The sequence below is a fragment of the Poecile atricapillus genome, chromosome 2 (assembly GCF_030490865.1).
Source record: "Poecile atricapillus isolate bPoeAtr1 chromosome 2, bPoeAtr1.hap1, whole genome shotgun sequence".
In the NCBI taxonomy this organism is placed as follows: Eukaryota; Metazoa; Chordata; class Aves; order Passeriformes; family Paridae; genus Poecile; species Poecile atricapillus.
This window is the reverse complement of record NC_081250.1, coordinates 84,625,034-84,646,556: the sequence shown is the minus strand read 5'-3', so window position 1 is coordinate 84,646,556 and position 21,523 is coordinate 84,625,034. Positions and strand designations below refer to the sequence as shown.

Below are 21,523 nucleotides of genomic sequence, written 5' to 3'. Positions count from 1 at the left end.
TCAGATTATACTAAGGTACTATTCTATAAAAAGAGAAAGAGATGTCAGGGAAAATGAAGGATGCACAGACGGGGGAACGGGAGGGCTCTGCAAGAGTGATGAAATCCCTTTATGTTAATCGTCACTCCAGCCTGTAGTTCACTATTAGCTTTAGGTATTAAGCAAAACCAGTGTTTGTTGCCGTTACTTCCTAGTAAGTCTGCATTGATAGGAAGGTTTTTTCTCAATTGTGCAACAGTTCTCAATAGAATTGCTTCTGTGCCCAAGCATACTTTGTCCTCAAAATTAGAAGGCAGCTGTTCAATTTTTTTTATTTGTATGTGTGCAATATCTAATGGTTTCAGTAATGTATTTTTACAGATTGACCTGATTTTCTTTCACCCTTCCTAACTTTTAAATCACTTTTAATTAGAAATAAGTACACAACTGTGAGTATAGTGGTGTCTCTGTACTATGGAAAGAGCTCTTAAATTCCACAAGGGTGCCTGTACATATGTGTATGTGTGCTTGGTTTGGGGTTGGGTTTTTGTGTCTCTTCTCTGCTGAGTTTGCTGGCAGCCAGTTACTGGGGAGGGAGAAGATAATTACAGTGCGAAAGTGTTTTATGTTTTCCTCCTGTGGATGATGCTATAAATACAAAACTGCAGTAGAGATTTTATAGAACTGTTAACAAACTAAGGAAGAGAATGAACTGATGCAGAGTGCACAAAGGGAAAAACATAGTGAAGTTTAAAAAGGAAAGTAGAGCAAATGGCCTCCTTTCTGTGATCTTAAAAATTTCCTAATAATGCATTGTTTTATTCCATAGGTACATTAATAATTTCTGGTTTTTTTTAATCATTACATTGCATATGCTTTTCAAGCAATTTTATAGAATGTGATCACTAAGGTGGCTCATGAAAATCACCTTCACCGTCCATTTGTTTAGATGCTGCAGCATGCTTGAGTGAAATCCACAACCTCTGAAAAGGATGCAGATTGCCCAAATCTATCACTTAAGACTAATAGTTCCCAGCAATCAGGGAGAGTGGGTTATTTCTTCATGAGACTCATTATACTGGGCAGTCTCTGGTTTTAGATCTAGATTTTCCTGTCCTGCAAACACCCCCAAAGAGCCCTATTATTTAACACAACATATTGCCAGTGTTACATTTGGTGATTTATGAAGTGCAAGTTTGAAGCTATCTATAATTGCTCTTAAATATATTTCTGTGTTATCGTCCTCCTATCACCTACATTGTCTGCTTGTTGGTAGTCCTTTTGATTAGGCACCCTGCCCCTCTCCTCACGTGAAGTAAGGGACCGTCTAGAGCCCTGAAATCATCTTGTGAATCATTCTAGCTTGCTGTTAACCTCAGAAAGTGAACACCAGGAACTTTTGTGAAACTCTCCCCTTCATTGTGTATAAAAGGAAATTAACAACTCTCACTACTGATTCATTTTCTAAAATCTGTCCTTCCCAAAGCCAAGTGACAATGTTCTCCGGTTAATCAAGGAAAGATCTACTTTGACACATGATCCTTTTTCTGTCAAAAAGCATTTTACTCTTTGTGTCACTTTTATGACATCTGATCCCTTTGAATAAGGAAGGCTAGTTACTGGCTATGATGTAGAGTTGTCAGAGAGTCCAAACAAGGCTTTTATAAAAAGCAAGGAGCTATTGGGTTCAAGAGGGTGCCAAAAAGGAGAGGATGAAAAGCAGTTCAGCAATAGCAGCAGCATTCTAGGTCAAATGGGCTTTGCAGGGGTCACAGAGTCTTTTTCAGTCATTGAAGAAAGGATTGTGGGAAAGAAATAGGAATAATAAAGTCCAGTACGTTGATTTTCCCCTTTCTGAAAATCTGTGCTGCATTAGTTCAGAAATGTTTCTTTGCTTGTTTGGCAGGTGGCAAAAATAAAGTTTTGAAATGGGAGAGGGTAGCAGACATTTATTTGCAGAGGTAGCTTCCTGAGTCTTTCAAGAGCCAGCAGATATTTTAGGTCGTGTTTTTTTGAGAGAGACAGACTTCACAATTGTTTTCACTATATGTTTGGAAGGAAAAACAAACATTAGTGCACAGATCTTCACAGCTGCTTGTATATGGAAAAAACACTGGAGGGACTGGAACAGTCTTCAGTTCTCATTTCCTGGCTTGATCCTGTCTTGTATTGCCTTTGCTTTAGGAACCTCCCTTGCAAAAAAAAAGCTTTTGTGGAAGTTACAATACTTTTTGTTGTGATATCAACTAACAACAAACAAGTTTAACCCCAAGGGAAGTGCTTAACTACCTCAAATTCATAAGGCAGGTTAAATGAGTCCACATTGCATTTATTTTTCAAGCATAGGAAAGTAGACCTAGGCAACTAAGTTAACTGTCATTAGTTTGGAATTGACTATGGTAAAGCTGAAGATTCATAGGGTGTAACTAATAACACTCCATTTGTACCTTTCTGATGGTATGTCTGGTGAGACATGGCCTTTGTGAGTCTTTTAATTTTTGTTATTGGCTTACGTATAAAGGAGTGAATTTACTTCTGTTTGCAGGGTTTACAGTAAGAATGACTTCAATTAAAGAGTCTATTGGAAAACATTAGGATGGGGCATAAGACTAGGAAGGAGACTGAAAATATCTCATTATGTGAGACTGGAAGTCGCATGCAGGGCTGTGTGAGTCAGCAACGTGCCCTTTCAGTTGATGAAGCACTAACCAGAGGCTGGGCTGCGCTAGCAAGAGCACAGCCAGCAGATCACAGGAAATTATTATTCCCCTTTGGGAATAATGGTAGTCATGTGGTTACCATGAGGCCACATGGGAGTCCATTGTCCAAAAATGAGTCCAGTTTTAAGTTCTGTGTAACAAGACACTGACACACCAGAGCAGAGGCAACAGAGTCTGTCAGGAAGCATCAAGGATGTACATTAAGGTGCTTAGGCAACAGAGCTTGTTCAGCAGAAGGGAAGGGAAAGGAGAGTTTGAATGCTGTCTTGCATCTAAATGAAGAGGAATGCTGTCTCTGACTGAGACAGACTCTTTTCTGAGATTCTCTGCAAAAAGACTGTAACGGTGATAGGCTGCAGCTACAAAATTTTTAGGTTGACATTAAAATAATATTTTTAAGTGGGAGAAGCTTTAGACACTGCCCAGGGAATGGGAATGATTCATGATTTTTTTCAGAGAAGCTGTTGGGTCTTCATGCTTGGAGATTTTCAAGGCTAAACTGTTCAAGGCCCTGAGCTACTTTGTCAAAGCTGGAAGATAGCCTTGCTTTGAGGAGATCATTGAACTAGGTGACCTCCAGAGGCTCTTTCCAAGTGAAACTGTTCTGTGATTCTGTGATCTGAATTAACTAAGCCAACATTGAGCTGCTCTACAGCTTCATTTTGGAGGAGGGCTGGAGCTGCAGAGCATGGTATCCCAGCTCAGTATTTCCTGGCCTCTTTTTGAGTTTCTGCAAGACAGTTCCAAAAGCTGGAAGAGGAGTGCTTTGGAATTGATCCATTCCCCCACTCCTCTAATACTATTGTTGAAGTGTAACAATGGACATTTATTTTCTGTCTATTTTAATTTTATTTTTTTTTTAATAAAGTATACATGTAGGCTCAAGTATGCTAAGAAGCATGTTGAATTAAAATAATTTTAATTATGATAGGGCGAAGACCACCCATTCTGTCTACTGCTTTATCTGCTCATTGAGTGATCTTTAACACTTATTTCTACATACAGGTTTTTGGTCCATGAGAAAAATGTGAGTAAAATGCAACAAGAACACATTGTACTGGTGTGAAAACCTAAGCTAATCCTGTGTTCTCCATTTTCATAATCTCTGTAAATAATTGCCATAACAAATGTTTTCTTTTGCTGTTTCTTCCATCTGCCTTCTTCCAAGGGTATGAAAAAAATGCACAGTATTTTAATACTGGTCTTTTGTGATGGTCTTAACTTTTTTACTGCCAGGACAAAAAATTAGAGCAGTGCTTCTTTCTCCCACTGGAAGTTTTAAGTACTGTCAGTGAAAGAATTATATTCTAATTTGGGAATCATTATAAGAATTAATATTCTTTAACGTCTTGAAGTTTGTGGTAATTTTTTACAACTTCATTATAATAGACCACTTGAACTACAGCAAAGCAATTTTAGTCCATTAAAGGAAAGTTCTTTGGCAATGAAACAAATGGTGAAAGAAATTGTAAAAGAATTACCAACCTCTTAGCAAGAGTTAGATGAGTTAAAGAAACTCTGCATCTCTAAAACAATTGTGAAGTTCAAGTTACTCGCCATGTAAGGGTTGAATCAACTGTTACATCTTCTGTCTGTCCTTATTGAATGTAATGACAAAACATCTGCAGTGCTGTAAAAGCAGAAGGTCACAGCACTTCCTAAACGTTACACCCTCTGCCCATTGGACTCAGAAGGAGCGATGACTTGGGCTTTGGTGACTACTTTTGTAAGTCCAGATGGCATCTTTTGAACACTTATGTCCAATTCTAATCTAATTCATATTCAACACTGGTTGTTTTCGTAGCAGTAATCAAAGTAAGTATGTTACCCATGGAAATCTTTACATATTGAATTAAATCTTCATTTCTGAAAGTGCTGATTTGCATTTAAACCAGGTGAGGTTTATCTGTCTCCCCATCACTGGCATTCTGGATGAGTAATGTGTACATACATGAAATATCAAACTGCACAAGTGCAGATATGACTCTTCTAAACTCAGAGTTCAGTGTTTTCCTAATTACTTACAGGCTATTGAGATTAAAGCAACAAGATCTCTTTTGTATTAAACAAGAAGCTCACATTCTTTACTCATGAGCTACTCTCCTCTTTCCCTGTTGATGATCATGGGCAACATTCTTGCAAACAGACATCCCAGTCCATCCCCCTCTGCAAGAAAGCCTTTGTAACTTGTGGTTGACCTAATTGTGCAGCGACAGCACTGCTGCTGCGAATCTGGGGAGATCCCTGGTACAGCACTCATGTGGGCTTAGCAGTGTCTACAGCCTGAAACAGGACATAGGTAAGCAGCAACACAAGGCTTTGAAGGACTCTCTCCAGTTTCATGTGGGGGTGAGATGTCCCACGCAGATTTTAGAATAGTTTAGAGAACTTCTACACACTTTTCAATATCGCACCCCACCTGATGCCAGTGAATGGGGCCGCTTTACCGAAAATTGTTATATATTTGAAAACTCAGTCTTCTGTAAAGAAATCTTTCAATACTATGTTATCTGTGGAAGTTGTTATTTGTGTTTTCAATCCTGAAGTTCTTGCTGAATACTCCTTCTTAACCTGGATATGTCTGCCCTGAGGTTCAGAGCCTGGATTTGTCTTAGTGTTATGACAGAGGAAAGAGAAGAAAATATAGGGATTTTTTTTTTTATTGAACCAACAGAAAACCTCAGTAGTGCCATCCTTGTGGTCACACTTTGTGTGAGGTGGTTTTCTGCATGTGCATCCCCTTAGATAAAAGAAATGCAAAGGTTGCAAGGCAGAATCACATCTATTACTAAATGTTACCCTGTTTGCCTTGTAGAATTAGAAAGTTTTATAAAGCATTTTCTGTGTCCTGAAGACAAGACCCCTCAGTAATGTTGAGGTAGGCTTTCTTCATGTCATGTGTCATTACCCAGTAATGCCCATCCCATCTTCAGTTTGCACCACTGAAGACTTAATGAAGCATGTAGGAGATAGAATAAGAATAGTTCTTACTTAATCTATCCACAAATGGCTCAAATTTGAAACAGTGATGTTTTAGTGCTGATCTTAGCTGAAACAAGGTTGTTAACATGAAACAGAACCATCACAGTTGTGTTTTATATGTGTGCTTTTACATTCAGACAAGTAGTAGTGGCAATCAAAATGGTTTGTCTCAGCCAATAACTCTGTTCAGTGCCATGTGTTAACAGTGTTAAAAATTCATGTATCTTCTCGGTGAAGATAAAGAATTGGGAAGCACTTTGTCAAACTGATAGGCTTGAAGAAAGGGGAACATTTTAGTTTTGCTTTGGGGGTTTAATCACTGAGTGAAAAGATGCCTATTCCTATTTCAGTAGTTCAGGATAAAACTGCTGTTGAATGAGGAGGTTCTTATTCTGGCCTGGGTGATTCAGCTGCCAAGATCCAGATGTAACAGGGATCAATTCACCCATGGACTCTGATAATAAGAGATTGTTTTCATTTTTTTGCCAACGTGTGGGGACAATGGGCTGGGAGTGGAAATTCTGCTGCAGAGCAGGGAGAGACTTGACTGTTGTTTTTACTGCAGTAGGCAAGTGGGCTCTGTGACCAAAAGGATCTAAATCCCTGAGCAGAAAGATGCAGGAAGTAGTTGCGGGCAGGCAAGAAGAGGTTGAGGAAATCCCAGGGACACTGAGAGAGGAAAAGGCTGTACCCCTCATGTCAGGATCTGAGAGTAGGTACTTGGCTATAAATTGCTGTGCCAGCTATAGGGTGGAGGTCATTTATGGCATCCATGTGACAATAAATTTGTCATGTATTACAGAGAGGTCTCTTTGCATCAAGGTATATATACTGCATTGTGCATTACTTCAAAATCTTCCCGTGTGCTTTCATTCTTCAACTTCTATTCTATAAATTGTTTTGTTATCCTACTTAAAACCTGTCCTGGTTTTAACATATTGTAACTTTTACTAATGTTTGTTACTGGGCTTTTTTTGTTTATCTAAAAGCCAAGAAGCCATATACTGTTTGTTCACTATTAGTTTTTGTGGGGTTTTATTATTTGATGTTCAATTTCAAACTATTCACATTATCCTTCATGTTGGTATTTTCCTAACTGTAGTTCTATGATAAGCATACTCAAATCCATTCAGTAATTACCATTTTAAAATGGAACAATCTCTGAGACTATATCCAGAACCTAGAACTAATGTTACAGAAAATAAGGTCAAAGAAATCAAATAACATTGCTTCCAAAGTTGCAATAGAGTTTTTGGATCATCTTCCATCATTAATATCAGCGCTTGACAGCACTTAAAAGTTTAATCATGATTTGTAACCCTCTGAATTTTATTGCTTCTACTGTCGGAAATCAATTTCAGTACTTAATGGCATCTTGTAACCTCAGTCAAGGAGAATGTTGGCTTGATTTTTATTCTAGTTTTACTCAAAGCTTCACTGCTAAGCTATACCCTGACTAAATTATTTCTGTGACATTCTTTGGCACAGTTGTTTTAAGTTCTCTGACTTAAAGAAAAAGCTTTTGTGTATACATCATAATTCAGAAGTATTTCCCTCTGTTGATCATTTTTATTGAGCTATAGCTTCACGTATTCTTCAAAAGTTTTTGATTTTGAGCCTAAAATACAGCAAAGTGTATGTTTAATTTTAGCCACACTTGCAGACCAGTGACTTCTCATGTAATTAACATCCACCACAAGTGTCTGGAAGATCAGACCATAAACTGTTGTTTAATCTTCCTTTTGCTTACTGAGGTTGAAGAAGAGAATGGAGCACACATAATTCCAAATTAAACATTTAGATTAGTCTTTATTGATTCCTTTTGATCAGGAGAAGTATGTTTGGGCTTGATTCTGTGTTTTGTCACTCAGTAATTTCAGTTGTTGATACTATTGACCTGGTTGGGAGCTCTCCTTTAGTGGCATAATTGCAGGATGAAATTCAGTACATTTCTTAAGAGAAAATTGTGTTTTTTACCAAAAAACACAAAAAAGGGACAGCTCATAGGAAGCAAACTAAAACAGGGTACAATAAATTATACTGTGTCTAATCTCCTCTCAAAATTTGAAGCTTTTAGTAGAATTAAACATGTAAAGGACGTATCCCTTGATCTCCTGCATGAATAACTAAACATTGAAAAAGTTTCTATTTTATGTATGGTACATTCTACTTTTCTGTACACTTATTAGGAGATGTTGTATGCTTTGAAAAAAAAGAAAAATTGAAGGGTGATGAAATCAGTGACACCCACTGGGCCAGCAGTAGATCTAGTTTACCAATTAAGTGTCCTGACTGGGAAATGCTGTCCATTTTTACCTATACATAGATTTCTTATTGGAAATGTCATCTGTTTGGCATAGAATAGAAGAGAAATAATGAGATTATATTGCCATAAGGAGTAATAGGAGTGATTTCTTAAATCACGTCATTTAAACTTCAGTCTAATTCCTTAGCAAACTATCTCTGGAAAATTGTTTCTTCAGAGAATTAAGGAAACTGATTTGCTATGGAATTTGTAAGACCCAAACCCCACAGGACCAGCATAACAAACCACATCTCTAAAAGCAAAGAACATAATTTTTGTCACTTTTCAAATAATCTTTATCTTATGTACAAATACTGAGCGCCCTCCCTCACATTTCTAATGCATTTCATGTGGGTTTTTCCAATTACAAAGGGACAGCTCTCTGATTTATGTACTGATGGCTTCCAGCTAACTTTCCTTGTTATATTTCATTTAGAGACCCTGCTGTCTACACATGATAATGTTTATGTAGTGGATGACACAGTTCTGGAGCTATCAGAGGTGGAAGAAACAGCATCGGAAAGCAGCTGTTTTGCATCAGAGGACACCACAGAGGACTCGGGTGTTGTGAGCTCCCCATCAGACATTGTATCTCTGGAGTCACAAAATGACAGTATGAAGTTGAGAGACATCAAGCTGGTCAATGGCTACATGGACCCAGCTGAGGCAGATGCAATGTGTGGCACAGACATGTGCCCTGTGCAGAACGCCTACTGTGACAGCGTGGGACCTGACAGTGCTCCTCTGAGGTAAATATTTACTTGCCACCAGCACTTGTCCTGGTAGGGACTCATTTAAGAAAACCAACTTATACTTTCTTCTGCTGTTTCATAAACCGGTACCAATGCCAAGTGACTCCTCCCAGTGAAAAGTTCACTGCCAAGTCCCCTCGAGCGACATACTTGTAGCAACAGGCAAAGGTCAATTTTTTGTTTGAACTTGTAGTTCAAACAAGACTGCTGCCCTCCAGAGTTTATTTATTCAAGGAGTCTGAAATAATTCTGTTGAAGTTTAGGTTATTTTGTACTTCTGATAGCACCTAAAGTTTTTAAAAAGTATTACCATATATTAATCCGGAAAAATGACATGCAGGTTATATAGTGGAAAATTCAAGCCACCGAAAGCCAGGTGGAAAAGGACTGTATGCAGTGACTTTGGAGATTGGTTTGTAAAAGTTTGTATGCATATTTATTTATTTATTTATTTATTTGTATGTATATATATATATATATATATATTTGTTCACTTAATGCTAACCTCCACTGGTGTTGTACTTTGGGGTCAGGTTTTGTTCAGCATATTTCCTTTTTCTTCCTTTTTTTTTTTAACCATATACATTTTTCTGCAGTTTTTGCAAGAAAATAAGAGAATCTAGAGTTTAACTAGAAACTGCCTTCAAGCACAAATGACTGACATAGTTTGCCAAAACTCACATAGCTGGTGGCAGGGCTGCAAAGGGAACCCAAAATTTATAGGACTTTGCAAATACAAACTGGCCAAATAGGAAGCTATGCCTCCAGCAAGGAGGGTGGCCTGGTAATACTGCCGGGGATTGACTCTGTGTGATGCTGCAGAGTCATGGGACAAGGGCCAGAAATTCCTCTGAATTCTCAGTTGACACAAAGTCTGTGCTTTTCTGGTCTCTCTCCATTCAGCTGCTAATCTGTACCCTCTTCATAAAAGCATGTATCATGACCTAGTTATTTCCATCCACACATTTCTGAGTGAGAACTTCATCTTGGATCCTACAGTGATAACTTAGGAATAAATTAGACCAAAGTCAGTATTTAACGTACTGGAACGATCTTGGGGTTTTTCTTTATCCATAGTATCAATGTGGACAACGTAAAGCCTCACTTAGATACTTGCTTACCAATACATTTTTCTTGTGATTTTCTTTTTTCCTTTTGCAGTGTCTAAAGTCCTGATGCAGTTTCTATTGGAAGAATTAGATAGGCTGGTATAATAATTGCAATTAACATTCCAGACCTGATCCAAAAAAGCAACCCATTAATTTCATTAGGTTTAGGTTGGTACTTTTGAGGTAAATAGGCTATCCCAACCTTCTTCAAAATGCAGGATATAAAGTGGTTTGAAAAACACACACGCATGTTCAGTGGGGGAGGAAGAAGTTAGCATTTTGTTGGCCAAAGACATCAAAGCAAAGCCCTGTAATAACAATACAAATCAGTTACAGTTTGGGGGGAACTTCTTCTGTTTTTTTAATCAAATGAAAGATTAACCACAGGTCATTGTGACACACTCCCTCTTGAAAGTCAGTATTCCTTCCATCTTTCACCTCAGCCAAAGATATATATTTTGTCTATGACATTTAGATTTAACTTAGGGCATAAACCCAAACATTTTTTACTGTTTGGAAAGACTGTACAGAGGAGAGACAGTGGGATGTTTCATAAGCTGTCCAGCAGAACATGAGTCCAGGGGTCTTTCTGAGCCAAAGGAGTGGAAGCTGGAAGGTTATTGTGATGTACTGCCCACTGCAGTCAGGAAGGTGCTGTGCTGCAGTATCCTTTCTTGGGCCCCCAGTTCAAGAGAGAGACTGGAATGTTGGAGAGGATCCAATGGAGAGCCACTGAGGGGCTGTGGCACTGAAGCACACTAGGTATGAGGGAAATGGTTGCTCACACTGGGAAAGTGATGTTGGTAAGGAGGCACCTGGTCGCAGTCTTTCCCTAAGAAAAGGAGGATTATGAGGCTTCTCAGGCATACACAAAGGGGCACAAAGGACAGATGAAAGGACAAGAAGCAACTGTCACCAGCTGCTCTAATGGAAGCAAAAATTAAATATGAGGGAATTCCTCAAAATAGGAATCACTGAGCAGTGGAAGAGGTTCCCTAGAGAAGTTGAGGAATCTCCATGTCTGGAGATTCTCAGAACTCAGCCAGGCAAAGCCTTGGGCAGCCTGTTCTGGCTTTGACATTAGCCCTGCTTGGAGCAGGAAGATTGGATTAGGCTTCCAACTTGCTTTTTTTCCTGTGATTTTATAATGCTAAATATTCTCTATTATTCTAATATATCTGTAATTTAAAAACAGTGTGGTATGGGACTGAAATAAGAGACAGTTGTTTAGGGAATGCAGTTATTCTTCATAAATACCATTTATTTTTTAGGTTCTGGGACAGCAAAATTGCTCCAGATCATCTTAGGGATATAGCAAATCTTAACATTCGTGATGTATTTTAATCTTATGTCAGCAACCATTTAGACTGACATTACAGTGATGCTGAGAGTAATATCTTTTAAAATGTTATGCTGTGAATGTGCCAGTAATATATGAAGGTAAATCCAATTCCACTCATAACCTGTCTTTGTAAACTAAACAGCTTTGAAAATTGTGCTCTAAATCCTTTTGGGGTTAAGCTGCTAAGTTTTTAAAAGCCACTTCCTAAGTGTAGAGGAAAGAGAAAAAAAAGTAGTTTTTTAAAACTATTTGCATTAAATTCTTGTTTTAATCAGATATAAATCAGTTCTTTGTACAATTTTGAGTACAGTCAAATTTGGAGAACATAAATTTCCGTTTTCAATGTTAGAACAACTGCCACCCCACTAGTAAGATGTTTTGGGAACTCAGAAATTCTGCATTGCTCTTTGATGAATAGGCTACTTTCAGGACCAAACCAGCCTCTTAAATCCCCAGACAAGTAAAAATGAACTTCGTATGAACCAAGCAGCTATACAGAGTTTTAAGTACATTTCATAAGCTACAAAATATAAAGGAAAATTTTACAGAGTTTACTTATTCCTTTCTATCTTCTACTTTGTACACTAGTGATCTAAACTCAATTTTAAAGGGAAGATAAGAACAAAGAAATTGGAAGAATGTGTTGCTACTGTAAAGTAGTAGGGGTTAGCAGCAGTGGGACTGAGTTCTCCTTGAGTCTGAGCTCTACTGAAGCCAGAAATTTTATTTAGTGACTAATTTGGCTAAGGCTTGGGAAAAAAAGGTTAACAAGAATAGTGGAAATATTTAGTTTGTCATTTTAAATTTTAAAGTGGCAAAAAAATTGGGCTTTTCACCCACAGAAATAACAAATTCCTAAGAATTAATAGTGCTATGTACTAAAATAATTTTGTACTCTGTGGATTGTGAAAAGTACCCTTAAAGTGGAAGTAAATTATATTTGGAGTGTGAAGGACTGTAAAAAAAGTCCAGGTAGTATTTTGCCTATCCATTATGAAGAGCTGCAATGAAGAGCAGAACCAAATCCACAGTTCTTACCTAGGTTTGCTCCAAATAGTTAACCTGTGCTCCAGATCAAGAATATTTTACCATGTTGCTTCCTTTAATTAGCTGTATGTTTTGTTTTAAATCAATTTTTCTTAGGGTTTCTGGAGTTGTTTACTAGGTGGTCTCTGTGTGGCTATAATGCCTGATAGCATTAGAATAACACAGCAGGGTCTTCATCTGCAAGGAAACTTACGAGCATTTAGGGGAACCATCTCTGACATGAGATACATTTGTCAGCACATAGCAGGGTAAGATTGTGGCCAGGTCAGAAATTGCACCAACCATGGGCTTTGTACAAACAAATATGACAGCACAGCAGAGCTCCAATCTACTTCAGTTCCAAGAGCACAGAAACAGAAATTTCTAAAAGAAGGTACATGGGTTCCAGGGTTTCCAAACTGAGGTCTTTACGGTTTTAATTTTCTGTTCGTGGTAGCAACTTGCAAATGCACTCTTTTTTGTTTGGTTTGGGGACTCTTGTTCAAGCAATCATAATCTAAATATACATACAATTGGAATATCAAAACAAATGTCAAAACACTAGTTCTACTCTTCACTCGGCTTCTAACTTGTTAAACCATTTTGGTCTCTCTGCTTGGGAGATCCCCTTCTGACACTGTTTTTTTATGGTAAAAACCATAACATAGCTATCATATCTCATGATACATTTGTACACTGCCTGGTGGAGCAGAATCCAGACCTCAGCTGCAGTTGCCAAGGGCTAAACCCATATAAATAATTGACTACATGCAATGTTTGTCTGTGAATGTTTTAATATTAACTGCTGAGTCTGAACATTGTACTACATAGTTCTCTTTATTCATATCCTTTCTTACGGTTGATGTCTTTGTGTTATGTATCTGTTCACCAAATTTTAATATATAGTGTTAAATGAGTAACAAGAAAACCACAGAGAAGCTGAAATGTTGCTTATGTAGCAGTAAGTACATCTCATGATCTCACAGTGTTGCAACCCTGTCCTCCCATACCCCCTCTTTTCCCATCCCTTGTGTGGTGTCATCACGCAAGCTCCTAGAGGCAGGGAACAGACAATTTTATATGCCTATAAAGCATCATGAACACCTACTGTCTGGAGCTTTATAAATAATTATACATTAAAAATTATGTTAAAATAATATTATTAGGGATGCTAGGTCATGCGCTCAAAGTTAGGTAATTTCGATATTAAGACTGTATGTAATCTTAGATTCTGCCTTTTTCAAGTCAATTCCCCCCCTTTTGTACAGCATGATAACATCTCTGCTTACAGTGATGCGACTTGATTTTATTTTCTAAGTTTCACTACTCAATTAATAAAGAAATTAATAAAATTGTTAATTAATTAATCAAACAGATATACCACTGTTCACTCAGTTCAAATTCTCTTCTGCAAACAGGACTACTCAATTTCCTTTGGCTCCTTTTATCTTACTCATTGTGCTGGTATTCACATGCTATGCAGACTTTAATTCATTACTCTGCACAGTGCTCATGTGATATGAAGAGGTGGCATTTTCCTGTTTTCAGGAAGGAGAGCTGATGAGCAGACAGTCAAGGCAGAGTAGTGAACAGATAGACCATGCCAGGACCACCTTTTTTTCAGAGGGCTGAGTATAAAACAGAATTTCATATATCAATGCAGCTCTCCTTTTCCTCCAAACTCTGTTCTTGGAAGGCATTTAAACATTTTGTTTAAAAAAAATAGTAGTATTATTTTATGGCCATGATATAAATTGTCATGCGGACTGTCACCTCACAGAGGTTGCAATTTTATAAGCAACTGAGATCACTGTTTTAAAGGGGGTCACTCTTAAGTATGGTTCTAATGGTCTGTCTCAGAGAAGGAAAAACACTTTAAAATACCAGACACTTTTTTTTGTAATTTTGAAAATATTTTAAATGTATTGAAATGTTTAAGAAATAAAAGTATTTTAAAATGTGAAGGGAACTCTGTAGTTATAAAGGTATAAATAAATACAGGCTTGTGAGTGACAAAAAGACAAAATACCTTCTAAACGTCTGAAAGGGATTTTCCCCTCCTTTGAGTGTCTGCTTCAGTAACCATGAGAGAGGAATATTTTTTCATGTACAGCTAGTAGAGGACATAGGGTGGGGGTTGGGGAACCCTCCAGTGATCAGTTTGTGTTGTGGGTCTGGACAGAGATAATCCCATTTCCTCCCTTTCTCTTGGAAGAATTTATTACCTTTGGCTCTGGTCAGGGTAGCTGAAGCATCTTGGGGGACAGTCCTCTTAGTTACCAGCCTGAGAAATACTTGCTGTTTGGGTTTTGATGAGTTAGTTTAAAACAAAACTTGAAACCATAGGGGTGGGTAAACCTGTTCTGCTTAATTTTCAGTCCATTCACATTCAAATGTTACAGTGTTTTGTATTGGGAAGGACAGGACAGAAGAAGTCAGTAGCTGGAGAGAATTCAGCATGGGTGCTGGTCAGAAGAAATAAAAATAGTGAGTGGCAGAATGCAGGAAGGAAAGAGAAAAACTGCAGTGAAAAATAGCAGTGTGTGTATGATTATATATACTCCTCTGTGTGCAAACACATTCAGTGTAATTACTAGTCAATTGTAACTGTCTCTGAAAAAAAGGAGAAAGTTTAGTTCTGTTATTTCTCTATAGAATAGGTTTTATTTTAACTGGGTAGGCCTGTTTTACTGTTTTGAAAACAGTTTTAAGGGGTAGGAAAGTAGAGAAAGGGTTAAAGTGGCAGGGAGAACCTCAGGGAAGAAAAATTTTTTAATTAAAACCCAGATGTCTGACAGATTTGCAAGGCTCTGCTTCTTGCATAGTTTTCCTTCCTTATCTCTGGCTTTCCCTTTCCCCTTGCTCCAGAAAACTTCAAATTTGGAAACTTTTGTATACTTTTTTGCTGGCAGATCTTCATGGAAGAAAGATAATATGGATATTATGGTTAAGCAATAGATACAGTCATTCTAGGGCAAGAATACTGATTAGCCTTTCTGTTAAACTCATCCACTGGAAAAATACTATCTGCTTTGTAGCTGTAGAATATTTTAAATATTAGGGGGCAGCTTGGGTCGCTAAGGGCCTGGTGTTGGCTTACAGGAGAGGAAGGCTCTAGTCCTTTTCTATTTTTCTGTGTAAATCAAGAGAAGTGATTTGACTCTTTTAACTTGCAATCTTACATTCACAGGTAACGTGGCTGTATTAAGATCTAAATCATGCTAGTCCACTTCCTTGACTATTTCTGGCAATTCTTTCTGCCTATGGGCTTTCCTGTTCAGAAGCAGTTACCGGAGATGGGGGAGTGGGGGTGCATCCAGCTGTATAGCAACTACAAGCTGCTGCTTATGCAACAGGACCCTGGAAATGACATATGTTGGGTACTCTGGAAGTTTAAATTGCCCTAGTATGTAACAAGCTTAGAGATTTCTGGCATTAGAACACAAAATTATACTACGCAGGACCATATTTATTTGCTTTCTCTTTAGATTCTTGACTAGTAACCATGGAGGAGAATTGTAAAAGGACCATAAGCCCAGTTGCTGTTGAAAAATTGCTTCATTTTCCTCCTCGTCTCTGTTTTCAAGTTCTTATTGTTAATTGGGTGGCAGTATATCTGAAGACACTACTGGACCCATGTGTTATAGGATTGAAAAATAGTTAAATTCAGCCTCTGATGACTTTTGTTCAGCACAGATATAAATGCAGTATAAAGACCTTTGTCTGACGTAGTCCCACAGAACTAGAAACAAAACACAAACTAAAAGTGGAATGGAAGTGATACCTGTACCTTGCTCTCAAAAATATGTGCAGCTTTTTTTTTATTGCCTAAGAATGTAAAAAAGAAGGTTATCTTCCATGTGCTTTTCCCCTTTCCTAGTTGCCTGCCAATTTCAGAAATCTTGTGTCAAACACAAGTGATGACTTTGCTATGTAACCAGTCCTGAATTGGTTGTGCAGTCTACAACTTTTGGATTTTAATAGACTTTGGTTAAAAATTCATTCTCACAACAGTTCACAGGAGACAACAGAAATGGAAGATATTGGTGATCAGGTCATGGCTTAGGTGACTAGAAAGCCCAGCACTTACACTAGCTGCTGTCCTGCTGCAGTTATATTACTTCCTTGAAAAGAAGTGAAAAAAAAGTTACCTAGCCTAAGAAATGCAAATAATGGAAAAATGATCTCTTTAGATTATTTATGATCTATTTAGATTATTGGTTAAACCATTGGTTAATACAGAAAACAGTTACCTCCACTTTTGAGGAGTACTTTGTCACATCACTCACAAAAATTAATATATAAAAACCCTGAGTTTATTTAATGCCGTCTTTCTGATTGATTAGTAAGTTGTTTTCAAAATGCTTCAGCCATACTTCCTACAACTTAAAATCCTTCAGCATCAGTCTCTTTCTTAACCCACACCTTGATATATACACAAAGTAGAAGCATTTGTCTTTGCAGCATTTGTGTAAGAGGTGAATATCGGATTCATTTTAAAGAGTATAAATTTGGATACATAAAGATGGTTTAATGTAATTCCCCAGTACCAGACTGGGACAACTGTCAGAGCTAGGAGGGGAACCTGAACATTCCAAAGTCCAGTCTTTGGAACTGGAGTAACCATGTCAGTTTTCCACATAGGTCAGTCCCTCTTAGCTGCCTAAGGCTTGTGTGAGAAGCTGAATGCTCTTAACACACCTCACAGTTGTCACTACATCCCTGCATATCCTACTGCACATTGTGCCTGTATGGATTTCATGTATTTGCAATGGCTCTGTCTGCCCACCCCACCTAGTAACAGGTTCATGGGGGCCATGTTCTCAGGTCTTTTGGTATAGCAAATATTGTGCAAAATGAGTGAAATTGCAAATCACGTTTGGTTAACCTGAGGTATATCCACTACTAGGCTTCTTACCTGCTGCCATTCAGGTGGGATGCAAGTTTCCCTGTCTTCCCTATTAAGTCTAAAAGCCCCAGACACGTCTTGAATATCCTATAGCATTTAAATGGCACCAAGTATCTGCATTTGGATAATTGAATGTCTTCCTTCATCACTTCTCTGCAATTTAAATAGGTCTGTGTTGTATTTAAGCAGGTGTGGTGGGAGGTGTGGTCTCTACCTCTAGTGACATACATGAAGCTCACCAGAACTCCCAAGAAGTGCTCAGAGAAACTTGGGTCAGATTTATCATTTACAGAGGTAAAGCTGCTTTGACGGCAAGTTCTCTCATTGCAAATCCCTTGCCTGACCACCAGTTTGGGTTTATTTTTATGCACCGTTTCCAGCTAGTTTTATCAGAGAAATTTCTCACTTTCTTAGATTGTAAGCCTTCTCATAAATGTATGTCTCCCATGGCACTAATTTGGTAAAATGGTGCTGTAAGTTTCATTTTGTCTCCAACTGTGCAAATGACTGCCAAGGAGTAATCAGGCATTGTAGCCTGAGCTCAGTGGAACATTAAATGCTGTAGTTTAGTAGTCACTTTGCTTCGTTCTATGCTCTTGCACAAATCTCTGCTAATCTACATAAGTAATATGTGTGCAGGCTTCCAGGAATCATGCACATTTGCCATTTTGAGCTTGGGCTAAATGCTCACCAATGCTGTATTTTTAGCACCTCATGTTGTAACCAGGAAGGCAGCATAAAGGTTATCAAGTTCGTCCCTGAGCCAAAAAAAAAAAAAAAAAAAAAAAAAAAAAAAAAAAAAAAAAAAAAAAACATGTATGAGAAAATACCACTGGTTATCCAGAATGTAAAACATGGTATCAAAATAAGTAATGTTTTTCTTGGCTTCTGGCCAGAACAGCTGTCAACAAAAGGAAAGTGTATAGGGTCAGGAAGGCTATGGAAAAAAAAAAATTGAGGCCCTTTTGTTTTCCTTTTCCTGTGAGAAAGAGTCTTCTTAAGCATATTTGTGAGTCATGTGAGCTACTGGAATCTACCAGACCTTCACCTCACAAAACACATAGCCCATTCTAAGTGGTAAGAATTTTAAGAAAAGCCCCTGTGATTAATCTATACCTTCTGGCTTGCTTTGTAGGTGAGTTTGGAGATGCATCGAACAGTAGCTCTTTTAGAGATTTAGAAATGCAAAAGAAAAGAATTGCTTTTCTGAAGCTCCTTCTGAAGAAGCAAATAAGAATACTTTAATTTTCAATGCATGTTCCTTTTCCTTCAGAAAAATTCTATGAATTGGATAATATTGTTCCGGTTGTCTAAGTAAAGAGATTGAAGCAGAGATTGAGAGGCAAATTATGTGTAGTCACTGCATAAGTACACAGAGGATAATGAAAGAGACCACTCCTGACTGTTGTGCCCAGCAAGGAAAGGATAATTTTGCTCTGAGGAATCATTGAAAGATTCCAACTGATAGACATGAGAAAAGAACTGGTCAGTGCAGTGCAATGGACCTACAGTCTGTGTTTGAAGCCCAGGAATGATTGTTCCCATTCCAAATATGTTTTTCAAGATGAATTTCCCATAGAATTCTCAACCCTATTGTTTCCTGTAGAAATTCCAGCAAGGACAACCTTTGTAACACAGATTTTGGCTGTATTGTAGAAGAGTCAAGCAGTAGACAGGAAAATATGAACAGGTACCAAAAGGGAAGTGAGCTGGCATAACCTTCATGAAATTAGGTCTTGTGAGTTTACAGATTTTTCTTCCAAGGCTTTGGAAAAAAACTTCTCCACAGTAGGTCAGAGCATGAGTCTCTGTGTGTGTCACTTGCCTCCAGCTGTGTGCAACTATTCTGCAAGACCAGCTTTGTAAAGAAGAAAGTGGTAATTTGCTTTCCATGATGGATAGACCAGTTGGTTAGCTGGTGCACAGCTTGAATGGTTCTCCCATTGGAAATGATCTTTCTGAGTATGGAAATAAATTGTTTTAAAATACACTCAGAGGAGAGTGTTTTTTAATAATTTTATGAAACTTTCCACTGCAAGAACAATATGAAATTCAGTTAGTTCATTTGTCCTGCAATTTTAACATTGAGAGTTTTGTTTGCCAGTCTTCTCTCCCAATTAGAATGGTACAATAAGTGTAAATCTTTTTGTCAGATTGCTCAGATGAGTAATCTCATTGATTTATAGATATGTGAGTGCGTGTGTGTGTTTCTGTGCACACATGCCACAGGATACAGAGGGATTGCAGTCCTACAGTGCCAGGTGTCTGCACTGAAGGCTTTAATTTATTTGCTCCACCATCCTCATAATCTGTCAGGGGGAAAACTTAGTTCACCATGCACCTTGCAGTGTGAATGTTGAGCCTGAACATCATTAGATCACAGTGGCTTGTGAGGATGTTCAGGGCCTTTCAAAGCTAAGGTGAGTGGCAGATGCTGGAAGAAATTTTATTCCAGTCACAGAACACCCTGTCTCTTCCTCTGTATTTAAAACAAGCAATTCTGATATCTGTCTTAGATTCCAGTTTAGAAAACCTCTTAGTCATATATCAAGCCTTGCTGTCTTGAATTAATCCCATCTGTGTATTCAGATACACAAGAATATGTGCATGACAGTTTTGGAAGGCTTTCTTGGAGGTGTATGCTGTTGTTTTCATTGATACCACATATATGAAGTCAGCGTTGTAAGTGCAAGGCAATTTAGGTAAAAGTAGAAGGATCAAGCTGCAGGACTACTACAAAAGGTGTAAAGGAGAGGTGAATGCTAACTAAATAATGAAGTAAAATAAAATGAAATACCTGATGCTTCAACATGTCCTTTCAGTTGCTCCTGGCATGAGCAAGGGAAAAATCAAACAACAAAGTAGCAAAAATTGAAGCTATCTTGTTGGACAAAATTTAAATCAATGTCAGGAAACACCCCTGAATTTTTATTCAGATTACTATCTTAAAGGGAAGAAGAAAAATGGCATTTTTCAGGTAGTGTTTGGTAAACTAACAAAAAGAAATAAATCTGTCATCTGTTACTGTATCTGTGCAATTAAGGGTATGATCTTGAAAAGGGCAAATCTGTTTCACCCAGCTAGAGTTAGTTAAAGTGTGGCTAGAATAGAAGGCTACTTTTTCAATACACTAATCCCAAGGGCAAAACTTAGATACAGTGTCACAGACCACAATGTCTTAAATTTGGGTCAAGTAACCAAAAGAAATAAATTGTCCAATGTGAAATTCTAGTTTCAATTATTTAGATAAAAATGTTCTGCTGATCAAGATTTTCCTCTAAGAAAATGGAGGACTGTTGTGTACCAGGTTGCCATACAAGTGAATTTCTTGTTGGTTTGTTGTTGGGGTCTTTTGGGGTTTTTTGGGTTGTTTTTTTTTTTCATTTTAGGTGGGTTTTTTTAGGATTTTTATTTCATTTTCTTTTTATTCTCTTCTTTGAATAAGCCAAATCAACACTTGGCAGTCATTCTGATTTTGGACTTGTCTCAGGTCATTGTACAGCTTCATCAGTTTTCTGGCAAAATCAGGTCCCTTGATATGTTTCATTAGAAACAGTCTCTCCCACACCTCAAGATGCAGAGTGATTGTCTAGCAGTACTTTGAGTGTATTTATTTTTCATTACCATGCAATTTTTGTTTAATTAAGGTGTACATATATCATTACAGCAGGTGCACAGGATGGTTAGTTGTCTGCCTTAAAATTGTATGGATATGCAAAACCTTTGTACTGGCATATGCTGTGTTTCTGCAGTCCAGCTGAAATGCCTACTTCACACTGAATCCAGAAAATTTCTTTGCAGGCTTTATTAATCAAAATCTTTTGATTACCAGCACACTGGGTATGCACAAGCACTGCTGAGATATTTCCTAGATGTGGATGAGTCAGTATAGTAAGGCTACACATTTTTCATATTTTGGGGAATGAGTTTCAGAACTCCAGTGGGAGAGGAGGGGGTGAAACTATAGTACGTTTCAGAGCTACAATGCAAAGTGAAAGAAAGGGGAGAGACCAAATGATTTTTTCTATTTTTCTTTAGCAAGCAAGATGAAGCAATGGCTTTGGCTAAGCATGGGAATGAAGATACATTCATTGCAGCACGGCTCCAGCAGACTTTGGCTGACCTGGATGAAGATTTAGAAGGTAGGAAAATGTGTTACCACTGAAGTGCAAAAGACAGAGACACAGCCAGTGGATGCAAAATCAAGCTATACTCTTGAGACATTCTGCATGTTTCTCACTAAGATCACAGGGAACAACTCATGAGTATGAGGTAGAATGTGGTTCCCCCAAAGTGGCTCCTTTGCTTCAGGAGCAGACACCCTTTATAGGCTCCCACTGAATATTTTTCAAACTGCTTATCAGATTATCATTGTATTTCAGTGTCTTCTACCAAAAAG

The 21,523-nt window shown here is 37.9% G+C and overlaps 1 protein-coding gene across 7 annotated transcripts in view; it reads left to right on the top strand.

The window, feature by feature from the left end:
• The window catches only part of COBL (cordon-bleu WH2 repeat protein), a 168,501-nt gene that overhangs the window by 134,087 nt on the left and 12,891 nt on the right, over positions 1–21,523 (top strand). For all 7 annotated transcript variants that reach the window (XM_058830781.1, XM_058830782.1, XM_058830784.1 and 4 more), the window contains 2 exons: positions 8,423–8,735; positions 21,163–21,266. In XM_058830781.1, coding sequence (XP_058686764.1) covers positions 8,423–8,735; positions 21,163–21,266 — 417 coding nt within the window. The remainder of the gene's footprint in view (positions 1–8,422; positions 8,736–21,162; positions 21,267–21,523) is intronic.